The 24118-nt window shown below is 32.9% G+C and overlaps 3 protein-coding genes across 6 annotated transcripts in view; 1 reads left to right on the forward strand and 2 right to left on the reverse strand.

Annotated features, from left to right (window-relative positions):
• LOC130900119 (G protein-activated inward rectifier potassium channel 3) overlaps nucleotides 1-24118 on the reverse strand; it is an 85442-nt gene that overhangs the window by 44942 nt on the left and 16382 nt on the right. The gene's annotated exons all lie outside the window — the stretch shown is intronic.
• LOC130900123 (uncharacterized) lies at nucleotides 6845-7710 on the reverse strand. The gene is made up of 3 exons (XM_057810503.1): nucleotides 7489-7710; nucleotides 7239-7419; nucleotides 6845-7060 (listed from the first exon to the last, which is right to left on the reverse strand). Exons 1-3 carry the CDS (start codon nucleotides 7563-7565, stop codon nucleotides 6878-6880), a joined length of 441 nt encoding a protein of 146 aa, XP_057666486.1. The 5' UTR covers nucleotides 7566-7710; the 3' UTR covers nucleotides 6845-6877.
• LOC130900117 (protein yellow-like) lies at nucleotides 16653-23891 on the forward strand. The gene is made up of 3 exons (XM_057810473.1): nucleotides 16653-17357; nucleotides 21967-22302; nucleotides 22823-23891. Exons 1-3 carry the CDS (start codon nucleotides 16730-16732, stop codon nucleotides 23629-23631), a joined length of 1773 nt encoding a protein of 590 aa, XP_057666456.1. The 5' UTR covers nucleotides 16653-16729; the 3' UTR covers nucleotides 23632-23891.

Raw genomic sequence — 24118 nt, forward strand, 5'->3', positions numbered from 1 at the left:
GTAAAATTTTGAAAGGTGGGTACTTATTCGTTGTACCACCACCACGGAAATTGCGAAGTATGAATAATAAAAGTGTCTGGATGGGCTGGAAGACTATTTTACATAAAAAAATGGCAGAGAGTGAAAAAAATTTTGATTTTTTTGAAAATTTTTTTTTCCCAAAATTTTGTAAAATTTTGAAAGGTGGGTACTTATTCGTTGTACCACCACCAAGGAAATTGCGAAGTATGAATAATAAAAGTGTCTGATTGGGGTGTAAGACTATTTTACATAAAAAAATGGCGGAGAGAGTGAAAAAAATTTTGATTTTTTTGAAAATTTTTCTTGGAAAATTTTTTTTCCCAAAATTTTGTAAAATTTTGAAAGGTGGGTACTTATTCGTTGTACCACCACCACGGAAATTGCGAAGTATGAATAATAAAAGTGTCTGGATGGGCTGGAAGACTATTTTACATAAAAAAATGGCAGAGAGTGAAAAAAATTTTGATTTTTTTGAAAATTTTTTTTTCCCAAAATTTTGTAAAATTTTGAAAGGTGGGTACTTATTCGTTGTACCACCACCACGGAAATTGCGAAGTATGAATAATAAAAGTGTCTGGTTGGGGTGGAAGACTATTTTACATAAAAAAATTGCGCAGAGAGTGAAAAAATTTTTGATTTTTTTGAAAATTTTTCTTGGAAAATTTTTTTTTCCCAAAATTTTGTAAAATTTTGAAAGGTAAGTACTTATTCGTTGTACCACCACCACGGAAATTGCGAAGTATGAATAATAAAAGTGTCTGGTTGGGGTGTAAGACTATTTTACATAAAAAAATGGCGGAGAGAGTGAAAAAAATTGGATTTTTTGGAAATTTTTTTTAAAAAAATTGATGAAAAATAGTTATTTGTATGCCATATGTAACATTTCAGCCGCGGTGTACGCAACATTTTTTAGACGACGTAAGGATCCAAAACTTTTTCAATTACACAACATTTTATATAAGGTACTTAATGATATTTGTAATATCAATTTTTCTTTTTCATAGTCATTAATTGTTATTCATTAATTTAGACAAAACTTCGGATAAAACAAATATCAAAAAATTAAAAATTTAAGGTTATGCAAAATCATCGCAGTGAAACTGTCACCTGTCAACATTGAAGTTGTTACTCCAGAACGTTCCTAAAGCGTTTTGCAGAACGGAACTGTCACTTTCACTACATGGAACACTCAAAACGCAACTTTCGGTATATAATTGAATACAGAACGAACAACAAATGGCGTCGTCTAAAAACAATATTCAATTGTCATTCACAGACAAACATTTCTGTATAAGTGCTAATGACTCAGTGGAATTAGTTAGTAGTACGTTTAGTATTGGGAAATATATGATTCACAGAGTTATCAAAAAAGTGAAATGTACGTCTAGCTCCTGGTAAATCAAAATTACAAAGAGAAAATCATTTGAAAGAAAGACCTACAAGGAAAGTACATGCGTTAACCTTGAACTGAATCGAAGACGATTTGAAAAAAAATAGATTTTCGTTGAAAAAAGCATTCCAGTATTTACCAGTTTTTTTGGAATAGCTGCAGGTTAGAAGCCTGGAAGGCTTCTTAAACCAACCGATCCAAACATCGAAACTTTGCTGGGACAGAAACTATTGTTGCTAATGATGATTAAAGAAGCGAGATCCATAAAGTCGATGAAGATTTTTCATATTTTGAATGAGCATTAAACTGATTTAACTCAATCAGAAATTTCTGGTGATGAAGACCCAGGACGCGAATCAAGCGACGAAAGTGAAGATTTGTTGAATCAAAACAGTGTTAATCTTTTGGGGGGACCCAACACGAGGCAAAAAAGGCCTTATTAATGCAGTTAGAGCTACATGAGTCGGATTTTTGCGTCGATTCATAGCTGTAGATAAAAAAAATCGATTACATGCAAGATAGTGGATTGTAAAAACCTTTTTTTGGTATATTCATGGGTTTGAGCCCATTAACTATCTTTGGAAAGCTGAAACAATATCAGAAGAGTATTAAGTATCATTTATCCATAAGGTAAAGTGAAAAAAATCACGAATTGGTTGAACACCCACCGTATTCACAAGATTTGGCCCCAGCGATTTTTTTTCTGTTTCCTCGCCTCGAAATTTCACACACAAGATATAAAAGGGAACTTTTCACACGACCTACCTATTTTAAAACTCTACTAATAAATCTAACAGTACTAATTCAAATTAACAACCGGTATTTAGTTGTAATAATCCCTATCTAGATAGCTGATAATCCCGAACATTTGATACAGGTAATATAAAGAATTAAAATGAGGATATTTGCATAATCTTATAATAAAATTAATCTATAGGTCTAGATAAGTCATACTGATACAATTCCATTTTGAAAAAAATCAATCATTGCAGATACTACGCTTTTCGGGTCAATACTGTAAGTTTTATTTTCATAAATCTACCTATTTAACTTCTACCTTTTATTGTATTCGTTAAGATTCATTGCAAATTGACCGTCCTCAACGTCCTACTTAAGCGGTTCAATAAGTCCCTTACATACTTGGAGCTCCATTAACTTAAAAATCAATTATACTTATTTTTGTATTGATGTGACTCTCAACGACCATAAATATCGCTAATGCACCCAAATGTTCTTGATTTTAGGTTTTAAAACTAATTTTAAAACAGAAGAGACCTAAAATCAAGAACATTTAGAAACGTTAATACTTAGAAAAGTGTAAGAGACAAAATTTGAAGAAATATAATTAATTGTAGCTTTTGTATACAATAGGATTAGTATTTAAGAGAGCACGTACACGCATAGAGTGTTATTAATAGTTTTGACTTCCAACGATTAGTGAAACCACTTTATTTATTCATATTTTATGTTAATAAATCGTTTTTCAAAGTTGCGAATTAAGTTATTTAACTAACGCGGAAATATTTCCCTATAATAATCATACTACATCTGTTAAAATCTTTTATTTGTGACATATTCGTGTGTATCCATACTATAAACGTACCCTGTATGCACGAACGATGTTTCCAATAGTATTTCAGTATATTTGTAAAATTTCTACGATAAACTACGATAATTTTAACCATAAATTTATTGTAAATATTTTTAACCCAATTGGCTGCGACCGGCTCTGATAAATGATTCATTCAAATCTTTCGACAATGACAGTTTATCAATCGTTTTTAAACGTCATATTTGTTGTGAAAACTATCGGGTTTTATTTAGAAATAAAAAATTTGGAATAATTACAGTAATCCCAACATTCGTAAAATTCTTGTACTAGAATTTAGAGGTAGACAATCTCGAAGTTTCCTAGAACGACTACGGAAATATTTAACATATGGATTGTTGTAAATATGACTCATAATAGCGATCAAAGTCTACGCGTGTTCAACGACGTATTCACAATTTATTTCATTAGATTTGTTTATTAAATATCATTTTAAATATTATAAAAAATAATGGAACAATAATTTATTTATATTTGGACGGGAAATTTGTCGTTTTAAACTATTCAATCTGCTAAAAAGAATATTGAAGATGGAATGGTACAATACAAAGTATAATACAAGGGCGAGTCGAGTAATTTGTGGCTTTTCGAATTTCCCGCGTCGTGACTGCAAGAACAACACTTTTCCTGTCAACAACCGTATGTCATTCGACTCCTGTCAACAACCGTATGTCATTTGAACTTGCTGTGTCATTATGTTATTTTTTAACAAGAGAAAACAAATCTTACGTTTTGGGAAAGGATGAAAAAATTTTATATTGTATTTCATTCCAAAATTCAAGGTCTCATCGGCCTGTGCTCGTAGTTATTTGAAAACAGTTCGTTCAATTCAAGATAATTGACATAACACACGTCATAACAGTGAACCATAGAATTAATCTTAATAATAAAAAAAGTGAAGTTTGTGAACTTGTTTAAGTGGGTCCGAACTGTTGTTAGAGAGAGAGAGAAAGCATAGTTTCTAAATTATAATTCTATAATTACACGTATGTCCATTTAGTTTGACGTAATAAATAATTGTACACTGTGAAGGCCAGGGGCGGCTCACGCCCAATGGTTAACAATTCGTAACTTTTACAGGGACGAACTTTACAATCTAAGGATGTAGATTTTTAGATAGTTCGCCATAAAGAGGCGTTCTGAAGAAAATTATCATAAATTGTAATAATAAACTTAAAGTAGCAACTTGAAACTTTGCGGAAAACTTGGACTCAAGGATTCTTCAAATGCTGACTTCCCAAATTAATTATTGTTAAATTCCATATGACATACGTTTCCATTTTTGTCTTTTCTATATATTTGGTTCGTATTTTTGAAATAGAATTTATCGGAATTCATATTGATGCAGATTAATAATTATTTTTATTTCTCATCAATTTTTTTTTATCCGGAATTACCTTACACAATCAAAATTAATAGAAAATTGTAAAGGTATCCAATTATTTATTAGCAACCCACATACCATGTAATTATGTAAATATAAATATTATTAACCAATGAATCACCAAGACGCTTGGAGGTGCGACCGACAATTTCGAAAATTTGTTAACAAAATTAACTGAACTGATGAAAACCAGTAAATTACGAGAACCCAAAAATACTCTAACTACTAAGAAACGCCACAAAGAATTATATCAAATATTAAATGAAAAGATTGTGTTAGTACGAGGATTGTCCATAAAATAAGATCGCGGGCACTAGGAACGATATTACGCAGGATTTGACCAGATTGGTATACGGCACAGCTTCCTTTTTCCCAGGACTCGCCTCGGCGAACTGTCTACAACTTTTCTCATCTTGTTAGCCGACAGATTCCATCCCATTCCCACGCCAGGTGTGAATTACGCTCTATGATTACGAATAATGCTCTGACTGGCCGTCAGAAAGTGGAAGAAGATCGGGAAGTGGCGGTTCGAGATGATCCTTGATGTCGCCAAGAGCTGCATTCACAACATTTTGAGAAATCGCTTAGGTTGTGTCAAGGTTTGTGCAAGGTGGGTTCTTAGAAGCAGACGGCAACGTGTGGAAGCGGCTCCAGTGATTACAATCTCTAAATGGCGATTTTGCCGACGATTTACGTACCAAAATATCAAAGAAAAATAGAAATATGGAACTAGAAGTCTATCCATTCCCGAAGATCGTTTAGACCAAACATGTATGCAACATACTGCATAAAAGTGGTTACCGTTATTACTTAATGCTAATAAAAAGCTCGTTAGTATTAAAAATTCAATATCTTGGAGATCTTTAAGCAAAGTCCGTCGATATTAGGGTACATTATTCAAGGAGCGTAGTTTATCTATTGCAAAGCTGAATCATCCCGGGATATCAGTGAGAAAAAAGTGCATAAAACTTCAAAAAAGGTCGGGATCACTAAACACACTAAACATAAGACCCAAGCTGGTTCGGGAATGTCGGGATACACCATTTGAAGGACCTGAAACCTTCTGTGGAATCGATTACAAGAGAATTTGCGAATTCAAACAGGAGATTTATCGGGACATTGCCGCCTTAAAGGACACCTGAAGATGCTAGGTTCAGCAGAGGATGATACAACGTAGAGATCCACATTTCGAGAAACTACGAAACTCCAGAGCCTTTCATCAGATTAGTGGCCATCCCCAGTGCCACCAGAGCCTTTCATCTGGAAGTGTATGGAATAATAGATGAGAATCTTCTTCAGCTAGAACCATCTCCAGTGCCACAGGAGACGATGGGATAATGATGGAAGTCTTCCCCAAATATATCGTACTGGATGTAAGGCAGGATCACTAAACATAAGACCCAAGCTGGTTCGGGAATGTCTGGATACACCATTTGAAGGACCTGAAACCTTCTGTGGAATCGATTACAAGAGAATTTGCGAATTCAAACAGGAGATTTATCGGGACATTGCCGCCTTAAAGGACACCTGAAGATGCTAGGTTCAGCAGAGGATGATACAACGTAGAGATCCACATTTCGAGAAACTACGAAACTCCAGAGCCTTTCATCAGATTAGTGGCCATCCCCAGTGCCACCAGAGCCTTTCATCTGGAAGTGTATGGAATAATAGATGAGAATCTTCTTCAGCTAGAACCATCTCCAGTGCCACAGGAGACGATGGGATAATGATGGAAGTCTTCCCCAAATATATCGTACTGGATGTAAGGCAGGATCACTAAACATAAGACCCAAGCTGGTTCGGGAATGTCTGGATACACCATTTGAAGGACCTGAAACCTTCTGTGGAATCGATTACAAGAGAATTTGCGAATTCAAACAGGAGATTTATCGGGACATTGCCGCCTTAAAGGACACCTGAAGATGCTAGGTTCAGCAGAGGATGATACAACGTAGAGATCCACATTTCGAGAAACTACGAAACTCCAGAGCCTTTCATCAGATTAGTGGCCATCCCCAGTGCCACCAGAGCCTTTCATCTGGAAGTGTATGGAATAATAGATGAGAATCTTCTTCAGTTAGAACCATCTCCAGTGCCACAGGTGACGATGGGATAATGATGGAAGTCTTCCCCAAATATATCGTTCTGGATGTAAGGCAGGATCACTAAACATAAGACCCAAGCTGGTTCGGGAATGTCGGGATACACCATTTGAAGGACCTGAAACCTTCTGTGAGGAGGAGACTTATTGGGACATTGCCGCCTTAAAGGACACCTGAAGATGCTAGCAGAGGATGATATAACGTAGAGATCCACATTTCGAGAATCTTCTTCGGTTAGAACCATCTCCAGCGCCACAGGTGACGATGGGATAATGATGGAAGTCGTACTGGACGTATTCTTGTAGAAACGGATTCTTTTATTGAAACAATTCATGGTATTTGAGTGAAGATCTTTTATTGAAGTGAATAATTTAGCAGCATAAAAGTCTCGCTTGTTGTCGTGTCATAAAAATATAAGGAAATGAAACCCAACCGGAATTGTTGTTGCTGTAAACGAAAAAATTAATGGGTTGTTCCAACGTTTCTGATCTTTTGAAATCCGTCCTAACTACTCGTCCGGTACAGATGTTTCCCAGGGAATCGACGAAAGAAATCTGAAATAAAAATTAAATTTAATCATGAAATCATCAACTTGAGATGTCGGTTCAAGCCGCTGGAAAATATCGAAATAAAATTGATTAAAGAAACCTGCAAGATTTTATCACTAGAAATCCTTTCGTACAATAAAAATGACAATTTTAATATGATTTTTATTAAATAAATTTCCTATACCTCGCAATTGATTAATGTCCATAAATTTCCAATTATGTTATATGCTGGTACTTCAGTTTCTTGTTTAAGATGAAAAAAGTATACGGCGTATCCCTCTGGAATACAAACTGAAGGACGAAGGATGATACAAGGGAAATATGTATCGTGTAACATGGCGAGGATAAAATTTGATATAACTCGTCTACAAAAAAGTTCGAGAAACATTTAGACATTGAAACGAATGTTTAAAATAATAAAAAATGAGGCTTACGAAACATTTTGAGGTATTGAAAGCTCCGCATCTCTATCTCGAAGGTCTTGCCTTTCGTATCCTATTCCGTTGCCCATTATTTCATTTATTGGAAGCCATTTTTATTTTATATGGAAAATGATGCGTGAAATACTGAAATTTAATGTCAAAACTAACCTAAGATGACAGTTTAGGTGAAATAATTACAAAACAAACTCATCTGCTCTTAAAACAGTACGTCATTCATGACGTACGCAATTTATCATGATTTATTACTTAAATTAATTATCAACATAAAAATTTATGAAGTATAAAAATGTATGTACAACGTTTTTCGGTACCACTTATTTTCATTAATTGATATCTCAAACTATACACCCCGTATAATTGTGTAGTTTTGGATAGCCCCGTATTTTCCCGAATACCAACGTATGACATCGGCAAATTTTTCAAATTTATCCCATTAAATATTTCGCGTATGTTGAATTCGAAATACTAAAACTTTTTATTTGTATTTCCGAAAAACGTTGCCAGATGAAACAATGAGGTTATGTATATGACGACTCTGTATATTCAATCTAGATTATGTCTTTTGTTAGATGGGAATTCTATGGAAGCAAGAAATTGAATGTAATTTGTTATAAAAAATATTGAAAACTGTTTGACATTATAAAAGGCTGTTGCCATGTCACAAACCAAAATCAACTTTTTTCCTCTAAAAGTAAATAAAAAAAAAACCACAAAAGAAGTTACAAAATGGCTCGAATCCATCAGCTAATCTGACTGACATTTGGTTAGTTATTTAGTTTTCTTCTAATTGTGTAGACTTGGCAACAATGCTGCTTAATATACGTGCAAAATCCAATATTTTATTTTTTGGTAAATCATCTTGATTTTATTGGAAAATGAGTTTCGAAAAATCGACTTTTCGACTTATTATTTCGGTCTTTATCAAAATATGACACAAGTTGCATAATTACGATAAAGATTGAAATGAATCAAAACGTCAATATTTACCATAGATATATAACTGTCATAACTCTATGATATTTACCCGTTTTTTAATTCTAATTTCCTATAAAAACAGACCTAGAACGCAAGACGATTTATCAAGAAAAACATATAAGAAGATCTGAGTAAAAAACTGAAGAAATATAATATTTCGACATCGAAAGAATTTTATATCTAATACAAATTCCCTCTAAACTAAAAAACTGTCATCTGTCAAATGCGATCGATAGCCATAAATAAACAGACCACGTATCATATGAAATGTTGTATGAAATATTAAAAAGACCCCCCACATTTAATTTAAACTATTGAAATCTATATTTACAAACTTGTCATTATAAATCGAATAAAGTAAATAAAAGTGAAAAAGTTTCTCCTCTCAAATATTGATATTTTAATTTTTTCATTACGTAACTAAACATATATAATCATAGTTCACGGAATGCATGCGTAAATTTTTTTCTGTCATTGTACCGATGATGGATTTTGTGAAATTAATTTGCATTCGTATATTATTCAAGGCTATTATTTCACCGAGAAGGAAACCACGATGTACGTGATATCCTCATAATAACCATAAAATCATAGATAAAACTGACAATAATAGATAAAGATATGTACAAGTATTAAAAAATTGTTTTTTTATACAAAACAGTCATTGATTTCTTCCTAACGATTATATGGAAAATAAACAGTAATCTAATAATTATTATATCAACTAAATCATTTTGAAAATGATTTCGTGATGTTCAAACCTATATGTAATGTTGGTTGTCTATCAACTAGATACTAAATCGTTTTCTGAACATTTGATTGGAATGCATAGGCAACACTGTTATCGAATTTTGAACTTGAGTGTTGCATAACTACCAGGTAAATATTTATAAGAAATATAACCACTTTTTTTTGGTTTAACGATCTAACAGATATAATCTTTAAAATTTAATATTAACAAACAAAACTTGTATACTGTGAATTCCAGATAATCGTATATTGTGATAAACTATTACGATTTTTAGTTCTATAAGTGGAATTTTTTCAAGGGAAAACCACGATTGTTTTTCCATATTATTGTAGTTTTATCGTCGAACAAAAAACCTTGGGCAGCTCGAAATATTTTCAAATAAATTATTGTCTATAATATAAACTCGTGTTGTGCATTTATATGAATTTCAATCACAAATAAAATATCAGTAAATATTGATTTGTTATCCGGTGAAACGTATTCTGGTACGTGTTGTTAATTATAAACATGAACGTACGTAGGTTGCTATATAGTTTGAATGAGAATTCAATGCGATGAAATAAATAATAATAAATTCTTTTAATAAAATGAACTTCGTGAGGAAAACAAAACTGTCATAAAATGGACATAAAATTATTTAGGACTTTATATGTTATGAATTGAAACTTGATTTATAAAAACCTTATTAAAACAATAATAATATATTCGGGATGTAACGTCTCAGGTGTACTATTCATGAAAAAGTTTAAAAAAAATATAAATAAACATGTAAATTTGAATACGTTTCCGTTATCGAAAAGTACTTATAACTTAATAAATACACAGAATTCATGACGGATGATTGATGACAGATGACATACAAGATGTGATCATGAGTTAGAGAGAATTAGGTATAGAAGATTTAGTGTTAGAAAGTGAAAGAGCATCATTCTATAACTCTGTACTCTATTCGGATTGGATTCTCGGGACGTCAAAATTTCAAGTGGTAAAACGCGTTTATACGAAGCTAGTAGATAAGCCAGTGCCGGACTGGCCCCTGTTGTTTAGACGAGCCATTCATTAACGGATTTTTCTTTGGGTGTGCACACGTTTCAAGTTAAAAGTCTGTTAAAAAGGCATGGAAAACAAGGCGTGACAGATGATACGCAAGATGGCTGATGGTGATTTTACTTGTCTACTTAAATAGTTGTAATAACCTAAAAATTTGTGTAATATAAGAAAAAATGCTACTGTTATTTTATTTCTGTATTTCTACCTTAAAAAGTATTTACTTTAAACGTGTATTGATAGTATATCATGTTTGTAGTTATATAATTGTTTTAATAAATTTTTAAAATATTTATTTACAATTACGTTTGACCTTTAGATTCTCAAGTGACCATGACACAATGCAATATCCGAACATGATCGACTTTGCAATTTTTATTAAATCAAAACAAAAATAATTACAATGATACATTAGAAAATATAATATACAGAGCGTAACACATTTGTATCGGGGATTATTGATGTTTAATTCAATAATATTGGTTTCTTTGCTAATATTTAGATAAATTAGCGTTACTATATTAATTGTTAGGCGATTAACTATATTTTCAAGGTTAAAATCTGGTTAAACAAGTTCTCTGTGAGTTTTCCGCTGTTTTTGCTTCATCTTTGGGTATTAAATATCAACTATTCTTGAAAGCGATTTCGTATATTTTATTACGTTCTATAAATATAAAAGTGCTAATTACAATCTATTAGGATATGACAGTCGAATGAAAAAGTTATTATTTTGCAGTAAAAATTTGTGGTAATCCCAATTAACTGCGAGGATAGTCCCAGAAGTACCTGAAAACACAAAAATGTCGGAAAAAATAAATAAGGAACGTCAAGCTGGTCAAAATAGCCATCAACTGCCGATATATATCTTCATTGTCGGAAAATCTTTGACCATCGAGGCATTTTTTCTAGTCTGGGGACAGAAAATACTCCGAGGGGGCTAAATCAGGCGGATACGTAGCAATTCAAACTCTAATTCATTAATTTCAGTTACATTTTCTTCTTAGTCAAAAGCGAGTGTTTTTGCTTGATTTCTTCGCTCAAAATACTCGCCGTTGATAGTTTTTCCTTTTCCAAGATAGTCAATGGAAATTATCCAAAAAAAAACCAACTTCATGACCTCAATTTGTCCCGAACTCAACCCGATTGAGTTGTGGCGGGTCGAATTGTACAAGGAAGTCAAAAAGCAATGTCTTCAACTCAATCGGGTTGAGTCGGTTTTTTTGGAACGCGCGTGGGGTAATTTTCATTTCGTATTTTTGGAATTTCCTAAAAAAAACAAATGGGGGGTAATTATACACTTTCACGGTCACCTGGTTTTTTGGCTCTAGAAAATCGAAAAATGGATGGATTTTAATGATCTTGGTCTCAAAATGTTCCATTTTACGACGAATTTAATTTTAAATTTTTAATAGTTTCAAACCTTAAATAGTAGAAAAACTTTTTTTTTTTCAAAATATTCATTTTTTTATGTAAATTGCGAAAAAAAATAAACGAACTTGATTCCACGACGTCAGAAACAGTTACGAAGGATTATATGTAGAAAGTTATTTTTTTTTGCGATTAAAGTCATGAAACTGTAAAAAATATTTATTTTTTTTTAATTTTCGTATTTTTTTTATAAATCCGCCGTAAAATGGAACATTTTGAGACCAAGATCATTAAAATCGATCCATTTTTCGATTTTCTAGAGCCAAAAAACCAGGTGACCGTGAAAGTGTATAATTACCAAATGGGGTTATGTCGAGCTTATTTTTCACATTTTAGGGCCTTTTTAACTAAAGTGTAGTGTATCTTAAATAATGTTACCGATTTCTTATTTTATTTTTTTAATATTTCACTTATAATTGACATGAAACTTTCACTTCATCTTTATAAATCATAATCATAGAGTTTATCAACATTTTCTAACAATAGTTACACTCGAAAACGGTTTTATTTTATCGTAGAGACCTTGCATAATACGGATGTCGAGGTTAAGAATAACATTTGCGTGACCATAATAAAAAAAAATATTCTGAAGATGACTCACTTTACTATAGGTACATTGCGGACTTCTTACGTAGCCTAAATACTTCACAGCGATGCAGGTGTTTCTCAAAAATGTCTAATACTACTTTTTATTTTCATTACCTTTTTTGTAAATATGATTATGTAACTTACGTCTCGGGTATATGTATAATATAAATCAGTTTTGATATATCGTTCTTCAGAAAACGTTTTCGTCTTTAGGAAAATATTTTTTAAGGAAAAATATATGCGTAGCATTCGTTTATAGTCGCTGACTGTCCCGATTCATATACATTTTGACAATTGTGTACAAATTTATCAAAAATTAATGAGACCGCAGCTGTGGAATCTTCTTGCATGTTGGTTGCTTAAGTATCGGGATTATCAAACCTCAAGTCATCATTCGACAATGTACAAGACATACAGTACGAAGAACAGGAAAATTTTCTCTTAGAACCATGGAGAGAAGCAAAAATATAATAGACGTCTACTCTTCTGGAAAAAAAAGAACTTCGATATATCGATTTTTCTAACCCACCTTTAAAACTCGTAATTGTTACGGGCTCTACAAAATCATTCCTCAATCTCAAAATAGATTCCAATCACATTCTAAGTTTTATCAAGTACCATCCCTTCATTGTAACTTCCATCAAAATTATTCACAAAAACATAGAATTAAAATCGCTTAAAAACCTGAAGTTTTACCTCTTCAAATTTGTTGATAATTGGACGAAAACAAAGCGTCACAATCCCTTCATTTACAGAATTTAAATCGCTTGAAAAACTGAAGTTTTACCTCTTCAAATTTGTTGATAATTGGACGAAAACAAAGCGTCACAATCCCTTCATTTACAGAATTTAAATCGCTTGAAAACCTGAAGTTTTACCTCTTCAAATTTGTTGATAATTGGACGAAAACAAAGCGTCACAATCCCTTCATTTACAGAATTTAAATCGCTTGAAAAACTGAAGTTTTACCTCTTCAAATTTGTTGATAATTGGACGAAAACAAAGCGTCACAATCCCTTCATTTACAGAATTTAAATCGCTTAAAAAACTGAAGTTTTACCTCTTCAAATTTGTTGATAATTGGACGAAAACAAAGCGTCACAATCCCTTCATTTACAGAATTTAAATCGCTTGAAAACCTGAAGTTTTACCTCTTCAAATTTGTTGATAATTGGACGAAAACAAAGCGTCACAATCCCTTCATTTACAGAATTTAAATCGCTTAAAAAACTGAAGTTTTACCTCTTCAAATTTGTTGATAATTGGACGAAAACAAAGCGTCACAATCCCTTCATTTACAGAATTTAAATCGCTTGAAAAACTGAAGTTTTACCTCTTCAAATTTGTTGATAATTGGACGAAAACAAAGCGTCACAATCCCTTCATTTACAGAATTTAAATCGCTTGAAAACCTGAAGTTTTACCTCTTCAAATTTGTTGATAATTGGACGAAAACAAAGCGTCACAATCCCTTCATTTACAGAATTTAAATCGCTTGAAAAACTGAAGTTTTACCTCTTCAAATTTGTTGATAATTGGACGAAAACAAAGCGTCACAATCCCTTCATTTACAGAATTTAAATCGCTTAAAAAACTGAAGTTTTACCTCTTCAAATTTGTTGATAATTGGACGAAAACAAAGCGTCACAATCCCTTCATTTACAGAATTTAAATCGCTTGAAAACCTGAAGTTTTACCTCTTCAAATTTGTTGATAATTGGACGAAAACAAAGCGTCACAATCCCTTCATTTACAGAATTTAAATCGCTTGAAAAACTGAAGTTTTACCTCTTCAAATTTGTTGATAATTGGACGAAAACAAAGCGTCACAATCCCTTCATTTACAGAATTTAAATCGCTTAAAAAACTGAAGTTTTACCTCTTCAAATTTGTTGATAATTGGACGAAAACAAAGCGTCACAATCCCTTCATTTACAGAATTTAAATCGCTTGAAAACCTGAAGTTTTACCTCTTCAAATTTGTTGATAATTGGACGAAAACAAAGCGTCACAATCCCTTCATTTACAGAATTTAAATCGCTTAAAAAACTGAAGTTTTACCTCTTCAAATTTGTTGATAATTGGACGAAAACAAAGCGTCACAATCCCTTCATTTACAGAATTTAAATCGCTTGAAAACCTGAAGTTTTACCTCTTCAAATTTGTTGATAATTGGACGAAAACAAAGCGTCACAATCCCTTCATTTACAGAATTTAAATCGCTTAAAAAACTGAAGTTTTACCTCTTCAAATTTGTTGATAATTGGACGAAAACAAAGCGTCACAATCCCTTCATTTACAGAATTTAAATCGCTTAAAAAACTGAAGTTTTACCTCTTCAAATTTGTTGATAATTGGACGAAAACAAAGCGTCACAATCCCTTCATTTACAGAATTTAAATCGCTTGAAAAACTGAAGTTTTACCTCTTCAAATTTGTTGATAATTGGACGAAAACAAAGCGTCACAATCCCTTCATTTACAGAATTTAAATCGCTTAAAAAACTGAAGTTTTACCTCTTCAAATTTGTTGATAATTGGACGAAAACAAAGCGTCACAATCCCTTCATTTACAGAATTTAAATCGCTTGAAAAACTGAAGTTTTACCTCTTCAAATTTGTTGATAATTGGACGAAAACAAAGCGTCACAATCCCTTCATTTACAGAATTTAAATCGCTTAAAAAACTGAAGTTTTACCTCTTGAAATTTGTTGATAATTGGACGAAAACAAAGCGTCACAATCCCTTCATTTATAGAATTTAAATCGCTTAAAAAACTGAAGTTTTACCTCTTCAAATTTGTTGATAATTGGACGAAAACAAAGCGTCACAATCCCTTCATTTACAGAATTTAAATCGCTTGAAAAACTGAAGTTTTACCTCTTCAATTTTGTTGATAATTGGACGAAAACAAAGCGTCACAATCCCTTCATTTACAGAATTTAAATCGCTTGAAAAACTGAAGTTTTACCTCTTCAAATTTGTTGATAATTGGACGAAAACAAAGCGTCACAATCCCTTCATTTACAGAATTTAAATCGCTTGAAAAACTGAAGTTTTACCTCTTCAAATTTGTTGATAATTGGACGAAAACAAAGCGTCACAATCCCTTCATTTACAGAATTAAAATCGCTTGAAAACCTGAAGTTTTACCTCTTCAAATTTGTTGATAATTGGACGAAAACAAAGCGTCACAATCCCTTCATTTACAGAATTTAAATCGCTTGAAAACCTGAAGTTTTACCTCTTCAAATTTGTTGATAATTGGACGAAAACAAAGCGTCACAATCCCTTCATTTACAGAATTAAAATCGCTTAAAAAACTGAAGTTTTACCTCTTCAAATTTGTTGATAATTGGACGAAAACAAAGCGTCACAATCCCTTCATTTACAGAATTAAAATCGCTTAAAAAACTGAAGTTTTACCTCTTCAAATTTGTTGATAATTGGACGAAAACAAAGCGTCACAATCCCTTCATTTACAGAATTAAAATCGCTTAAAAAACTGAAGTTTTACCTCTTCAAATTTGTTGATAATTGGACGAAAACAAAGCGTCACAATCCCTTCATTTACAGAATTTAAATCGCTTGAAAACCTGAAGTTTTACCTCTTCAAATTTGTTGATAATTGGACGAAAACAAAGCGTCACAATCCCTTCATTTACAGAATTAAAATCGCTTAAAAAACTGAAGTTTTACCTCTTCAAATTTGTTGATAATTGGACGAAAACAAAGCGTCACAATCCCTTCATTTACAGAATTTAAATCGCTTGAAAACCTGAAGTTTTACCTCTTCAAATTTGTTGATAATTGGACGAAAACAAAGCGTCACAATCCCTTCATTTACAGAATTAAAATCGCTTAAAAAACTGAAGTTTTACCTCTTCAAATTTGTTGATAATTGGACGAAAACAAAGCGTCACAATCCCTTCATTTACAGAATTTAAATCGCTTGAATACCTGAAGTTTTACCTCTTCAAATTTGTTGATAATTGGACGAAAACAAAGCGTCACAATCCCTTCATTTACAGAATTTAAATCGCTTGAAAAACTGAAGTTTTACATTTTCAAATTCCACGAAACCTTTGGTGGCAATAGGTCGAAACGTCAAGGTTTTTATCTGTTTTGAAACGTTTCAATTAGATATAATGAAGTTAATTTATCACCATAACCGTATAAAAAAGGCTAAGAAGTAATAAATTGAAGAATAATGTATTTTCATTGATATACGAAATTTTGTTTGACACGAAAATAAAAAATAAAAATTGTCAAGTTATACCTAATCTCCTTTCTTTTAAAACACACGGTAAGTCGTAGCGTCGCGTCAGATTTTACCTGGCCGTACAAAATATCATCATTTAGCACCATTAATAGTTCCACTACCACTATAAAACAAGTCAACAATAATAAACAATATTCATTCAGTTCAGTATTTTCGACGCGATGTTTGAATTGAACGGTTTCGCTAAAATGCGCCGGCAACTCGTCATTTTACTAATTCTGTTCGTAGTAACTGCGAAAACAGAAAGATTCCGAGTAATTCGAGAATGGAAATATTTTAATTTCACATGGCCCAGTGAGGAAATGTACAAAAACGCCGTATCAAGGGGTACTTACATACCAGAAAACAATATAATAGCAGGCATTAACTACTTCGATGATTTCTATTACTTAACCGTTCCCAGGATGAAAGACGGAGTTCCCGCTACGCTCGTCAGGATTCCCGCCGGAGTTACCAACGACACCGCTCCCGCTCTACAACCGTACCCTTCTTTCGAAATGAACGCCGAAGGGGACTGCAACGCTTTACAAAACGTCCAAAACATAGAAATCGATCCAAAGGGACAACTTTGGATAATAGATAGCGGTAGAACGGAAACTTTGACGAATCCCTCGGCGAGATGCCCTCCCAAATTGATTATTTTCGATATTAAGAAAAATATGACCACCGCTGCGTATACATTTCCCGAAAATGTCGCTAGTTTGGATTCGAATTTTTTATACGATATCGTGGTAGACGACACAGACTCTGGATATGCTTATATTACGGATAACAGTGCTAAAGATCCAGGTGAGTACCCAACATTTTCGCAAAAACAAAACAAAATTCATTTTCACCGGAGATAAAGTCTTCCATCACGTGATTAATACGTCAGCGTGTGACATATCGTGAGATTGAGGCTTATTTGATTGTCAAAAAGATTTGTTCGCGTTGGATACCGCATGATTTGACAATAGCTCAAAAATAAGCTCGAGTGCGGATTGGTGCAAACAAATGCTGGAAAAATTCAATCGAGATGCTTTAAGATCACGAAAGGCGACACAACAATCGATTTATTTGTCTTTCGAGACGAGCCAAACCCAATAAAATGTTTGCCTTTCATTAGTGCAACGTTGAACGGTCAATTCTGGATGGTACACCAGCATTTTGTTCGCCAGAAGTGTTCGAAACAAATCGCAGACGACGAATCGTTTTCCAACAATGCGAAATCTACAACAAATGTCAAAACATCGATTTGATTCTTTTCTTATTTCCGCAGATCAAAAATAAATTTCGAGGTCGACGTCGAATTCAATCTGATCTCAAGAGGCAACCCTCGTATATAATTTATATTTTTGACGATGCTGCATTTACATTTAATCATCTTCATCGTCGTCGTTGTCATTTTGCGGTTCTTTCGAAACATTGACATTGACATTTCTGCATCCAGGTCCGTACTTTCAAATTTAATGTCGATAGTTTACAAAACGTTCGTTTTTGTACAGCTATTTGTAAAATACTTTTTGTCCTATTTACTACTCGTTTTTCCTTTTTTGTATATATGTTTTTATTCAAAAAGCCAGGGCTGGATTAAGATTTATAAGGCCCGGGGCTAAAATAATGACGGGGCCCCCTTAAGGAATTCGGAAACCCGGAAAAATTCACAAAATAGTATCAATACTTTAAATTTGTGCCATCAACACATTAAAAAATACAGAATGATTTCCAAATGATGGCCCTAGCTTAATCCGGCCCTGCAAAAAGCCGTTTTTGGTATTCGTCTTTATGAATTTTTATAAACTGCCGTTTAGCTCAAATACCGAGCGTGTTTAAATTATAAAACAATTTATTTTAGCTAAAAACCCTTCGAATAGGTATTTAAAAACCGATTTGATAATGTTTTTAGCAAGTGGCAGTTCGCTGTAAAAAAAATTTGGTGTTCTCCGATGTTTTTAGAATGCTGACACCTCAGAAACTTTGTCGTCTTTATCAAGTTTCTGCAAACAACCCTCTTACTTCATTTTTCTTCTCAAAAATTACTTTAAGAACTTGGAACAGTTTTGAGGTTCCTTGTAAGTTATCAAGATATGCTTCCCTGTCATGGAAATCAAAAAATTTACAAATCCAAGAAATATCTCACGTTTATTGGAAATATAAGTTCGATCTCAATTCAAATGCCCCACAAAAGAATTTTCGCAATTTATCTATTTCGATTTGAGTTGTTCCGTATCCTGAAGATACCCTGGACAGATACCCTACAGAATCGCCAACGACGAAGTACTAAGACGAATTGGTCTCAAAAGAAAACAGTTGACAATTATTAAACAGAAATCTAAACCTCCACGTCACAATAGGGTTCATGGAAGGTTATGTGTGGTCAGTACGGACTGGAAACTTGGACCTTGAAAGTTCAAATGATGAAAAAACTTGAGGCATTTGAGATGTGACTCTATAGACGCATCCTGAAGATACCCTGGACTGACAGAATCGCCAACGACGAAGTACTAAGACGAATTGGTCTCAAAAGAAAACTTTTGACAATTATTAAACAGAAATCTAAACCTCCACGTCACAATAGGGTTCATGGAAGGTTATGTGTGGTCAGTACGGACTGGAAACTTGGACCTTGAAAGTTCAAATGATGAAAAAACTTGAGGCATTTGAGATGTGACTCTATAGACGCATCCTGAAGATACCCTGGACTGACAGAATCGCCAACGATGAAGTACTAAGACGCATTGGTCGCAATAGAAAGCAATTGACAATTATTAAGATAAGGAAAACATAAGGAAGGTCGGTTGGTCTCTTAAGCTACCAGATTGCAACTTGTACGCAATAAAAACAGCACAAAACTGATCATGTCAAGATCTTGCGTGAAACAATCGTATGAACTTCATCTGCGCATACTTTTGATCAAGAAATATTGCGTCCTTTACAAGTTGTACAAACTTCGTTTCGGTTTTTTTTTATAACCTACTGTAGGTTGAATTGATTAATTGCATGATTATTTTCACAAACATTTTTACGATGTTTTCAAATTCTTATTTATTTTTAACAAATTCCATGCCGATTACATGTAGTTTGTATGGAAACTTTGCATATTATTATCAGAAACAACTATTGTATGTTTTTTTTTACATTATATAAGTTGCTTTTCACAATACTTTCGCTGCCACTAATCCAAATTAACTCTTTTTCTAAATAAATACCAGAAACAAAATTTACGATCAATATTAGGGTTAGATTTCTCGCAAAATCAGCTGATTATGAATATGTATATTCATGAAACATCTGTGATACAAAAAAAAGTTTGGGAACCTCTGCAAAAAAGAGCTTCGAAACATTGTTTACAAACCAATAACTTCACGGTTGTTGTAAAACTATTCAAATATATATATATATATATAAAAATAATAGCTGCGCATCATTTATAATTAACCTTGATCGTCGTTCAGGTTTAAAATTATTCTCAAACAACGTTTTTATACATCCTTCGACTATACATACAGCTCAAATATCGAAAAAAATTCGTAACCTCAATATTTCTTCGAATCGACAATGTCTGGTATCACGAGGGAGAATAGCCAATTTGGCAACAACCTTTCGTTGCGTACTGAACATAAGCGTCACAATTATATCAAATTTATATTTTTATTCAAATACAGATATGTAAAATCACAATTTTACATAAGACTACCGCTAAACTTGTTAATGAATTAAACAAATGATGAAGTCATTTTCTTCGTATTCTTATATTTACATTAAACAATACGTAATGATCTGCCCACTTTATTATTTATTGTAAAAATTAGCGCAGATGTGTTTACGTGAATTTCTGTATCAAGTTAAACATTAAAATCTTCTTTTTTAGCAGTTATACAACCAGCGCTTAATTTTCATCTTCGCAGAAACTTGTCACAACAATGAATTTTTATTTGTCCTTGACTTAACTATGTAATTGTAGAGCAATGACATTTTTTGGGTATTTAACACGATCATGATTCGAATGTTGGTAATAACGGTCATGAAATATAAATCAGCGCAACGTTGCCAGCTCTGTTAGGTTAGACTAAGAAAATACACAATTCGTTAAAATTTATTGTATATTACAAAAATAAAACGTTCAGACAGTGGAGGTGGCGTGATCTCTTGTAATAGGTGTTTATTAAATATCAATCAATTATCAAATTATCAATCTTTCAATTTAAAACATTTACCCCAGTCTACCCTATCATGTCTACCTATATTCAAATTGGCAACATTGCCAGTATAATCCAATGTCGAAGAAATTATGACCTTTGCTATTTAAGCTCATGAATCACGTTCTCTGGCGTATGGAAACTGAACGAAATGAACGGGTTAAATGATAAAAAAATATTTGTAATTACTCAATAATTATTATTAAACACCTAGAATGTATTGTATAACTAAATGAAGATCTATAAACACAAAAAAACTATAAATATATATACATGAAAACGTTGATGCACAAGACGGAAGAAATGAAATAATTTGTGTAAGTTCTGCAATCAGCTGATTGGTGACGTATGTCAATATTGTCAAATATTATTTTTTGAGTTGTAGAACAAGAAAAATGTCAATCGAATATAGAATATCAAAAAAAAATACGGTACCTAGTTGTTTAAAACAGTTTGTTGAGGTTTTAGTTAATTATTTACATTCCACTAACCACCCTAACTGTGTAGTAATTCGACAAGAATACACTTAAGGTTAATAATTAAAATATTTTAATATACATAATTGTTGAATAATGAATATAATGACCACGTATTGAAATAACTTACATAACAATGCAAACAAAGATTCACGTTGAATGCCTTGTAGAAGTAGATGTGTCGAAACGAAAGAAATTTTTGGTATTATTAGAAAAAGATTAATCAAATTAACCAAAATTTGATTTTTGACATTTGACATTTCGACCTGTTGTGCGATCAAAATATTAATTGACATTGACATCTTGCAAAATTGTATTGATAATAGATCATAATATGAATATCAAAATAGAAATCTGGTTTATCACAATTTTTTCTTTGTTTTTTCAATTGTTTAAGTAAATAGAAACTATCAAATGAATTTGTGGTATTTATGTTGTATCAATCAATAATTTTGCAAGTTGTCAATGTCAAATAGAATTTTGATAAAGATGGCAACAGGTAGAAACGTCAAATTTTCCATGGAAACTTCCTAAATAAAATAAATTAGGATTTTTGATAATAACTATTGATTACTAACGGTAAAAAATTCGCTATAGTTTCTCGCGCCAAAAGTACGACAACTTTTTTACTCGTTTTCATGTTTCGTTTGTGATCGTGGCGCTGTTGTCAAATTGTAACATAATACTCCAAAATTCCGACTTTCTATTATCCACGCCATGTGATTTATTCTTTTTATTTTTCAGGCATAATTGTTTTTTCTGTGAAAGACCACCATTCTTGGAAAATCCGACATTCCCAGACCATGCGAGCGGATCCAAAAGCTACAACTTTTAGAGTAGGAGGTGTAATCATCAATTCTCCATTAAACATAGCCAGTATAGCATTAGGACCGAAAATACACACGAGTTCAGACAGAATCATTGTTAATGATGATAGGGAGGTTTACTTCAGCCCGATTTCCAGCTATCATCTTTATTCAATCAATAGTAGCGTGCTTCGGAATGAACAAAATGGAAAGGAAAATAGCGAGTATCAGGGAAACGTCAAGGATTATGGACAGAAGATCTCTCAAACAGCAGGTAATCGATATTTATTCAATTCAAACATATCGCTACCTCAATAGAATCTCTCAAAATAACCAAAAATCCCCAGAAGATTCCAGTGATAAAGGTCCATCTCTTATTATTCGTCTATCACAATATGTAGAGCAAAAGGATTACGTTTGACCAATAATAGTCGTCCATGGACGAATCTCTCCTCGAGGAATCATCATATCTGTCCATTATGATCTTTTACGTGGCATTTGGTGTCTTAAAGTGGAAGATACAAGCTTACTTGGAAGTAAAGCAAATGTCTTCTCAAGGAATCACCATATTATGGGATATTATCTGCCTATTTTGTTCTCTTCCAAGTCATTTGGTGCCTTCCACTGGAAGAACACAAATTTACTTTACTTTGAAGTAATCCAGAGCGAAAAGAATGAAGAGTATTCGTTTAGGTGGCAAACTTTATTAGATTGAAGTTGTTTTTTCTCATTATTCAAATAAAATCGATGAAAATGAAGCTGACTTGTGTTATAATTATGAATTTATCTTTCAGGAATGTTGATGGACAACAAAGGAGTTCTGTATTACAGTCTCCTAAGTACTAACAGCATCGCCAAATGGGATTCCTACACACCTTTCACGTCAGCTCAAAAAATAATAGCTAGAGACGAGAAATTTTTGGAATGGCCGAACGCATTCACCTACGACGGAAACGGCAACATCACCGTCGTCGTCAATAAACTCAACAAATTCATCTACGACAGAATGGATTCGAGTAAATTCAATTTCCGATTAATATCATCGCATAATGGACGTAATAGTTACCTTTTCAATCAAGCGTACCAATATAATATAGAACCTAATGTAACAACGACTACTACAACGGAAAACACTCATTTAGAGGAACCGGAAATATTACCGGCTTCAGGAAAAGATCCTTATTTGGTACCGGTACCTATACCAGAACACAAAGAAGAAACTACGACTAGTCCGGAACCATCAATGGAACACGCAACTAAAATAGAACCAGTAACTGAATTAGAGCGTACAACTACACCAGAGCCCAAATTAGAAGAAGAAATTGGAACGAATAAATCAACACCGGTACCTACACCACTACCTGAACCGGAGCCTAAGTCTGAACCGGAGCCTAAATCGGAACCAGAGCCTAAATCAGAACCGGAGCCTAAATCGAAACCGGAGCCTAAATCGGAACCGGAGCCTAAAGCTGAAGTAGCGCCTCAAGCAGATCCAAAAGTAGGTGCTAATTTGGAGAAAACTAAGACGACTAAATCGTCTGCTTCGATCGCAGCTCCCGCGATTCTAGGAATCGTTATTACTTGTAAATTATTATGGATTTAGTTACTAAAAGTGATGTAACTTTGAAGGACAGTGTATATAAAGTGATTAAAAATACAAGAAATAGCGAAAAATATTGGAATTTGTAAATGAAGGTTACTACTTTTTTATTATTTCGTAATTAATAATCACCCTGTACAATAAATGAAAGTATTTCTATGCAGTATTGTTAAGTATGATTCCAAAAATAATTGGAATCTTTGTAAATACCCTGGTACAATATAAAATATGTATAAGAATTTGAATAAATTATATGGATAATATCGATAATATTTTATTTATTTTTCCTCGACAATCGAAGTAATTAATCAATTTTTTATGACCGGTTTTATTTTCAGTAAGAAATTTTTATTCGGAGTAAATCTGGCAACAATGCTTTAAACTCTAGCCCACGTATTCGGAAACTATGATTTGGTTAACCCGATCACTTCATGAATGATCGGTAAGTAATCCGAATCGCGTTTAATGATTGAAGTAATCGGTTCATAGA

This window comes from Diorhabda carinulata, chromosome 12 (genome assembly GCF_026250575.1).
Source record: "Diorhabda carinulata isolate Delta chromosome 12, icDioCari1.1, whole genome shotgun sequence".
In the NCBI taxonomy this organism is placed as follows: domain Eukaryota; kingdom Metazoa; phylum Arthropoda; class Insecta; order Coleoptera; family Chrysomelidae; genus Diorhabda; species Diorhabda carinulata.

Bases quoted from the DNA above. Each gene is read 5' to 3' on its own strand.
- LOC130900123 (XM_057810503.1), bottom strand. From the start codon at position 7,565: ATGGGCAACGGAATAGGATACGAAAGGCAAGACCTTCGAGATAGAGAT. The intron at 7,420-7,488 runs GTAAGCCTCATT...ACTTTTTTGTAG, and splicing joins TCAATACCTCAAAATGTTTC to ACGAGTTATATCAAATTTTA. The intron at 7,061-7,238 runs GTATAGGAAATT...TTTTTATTTCAG, and splicing joins GGACATTAATCAATTGCGAG to ATTTCTTTCGTCGATTCCCT.
- LOC130900117 (XM_057810473.1), top strand. From the start codon at position 16,730: ATGTTTGAATTGAACGGTTTCGCTAAAATGCGCCGGCAACTCGTCATT. The intron at 17,358-21,966 runs GTGAGTACCCAA...TTTATTTTTCAG, and splicing joins TAACAGTGCTAAAGATCCAG to GCATAATTGTTTTTTCTGTG. The intron at 22,303-22,822 runs GTAATCGATATT...TTTATCTTTCAG, and splicing joins GAAGATCTCTCAAACAGCAG to GAATGTTGATGGACAACAAA.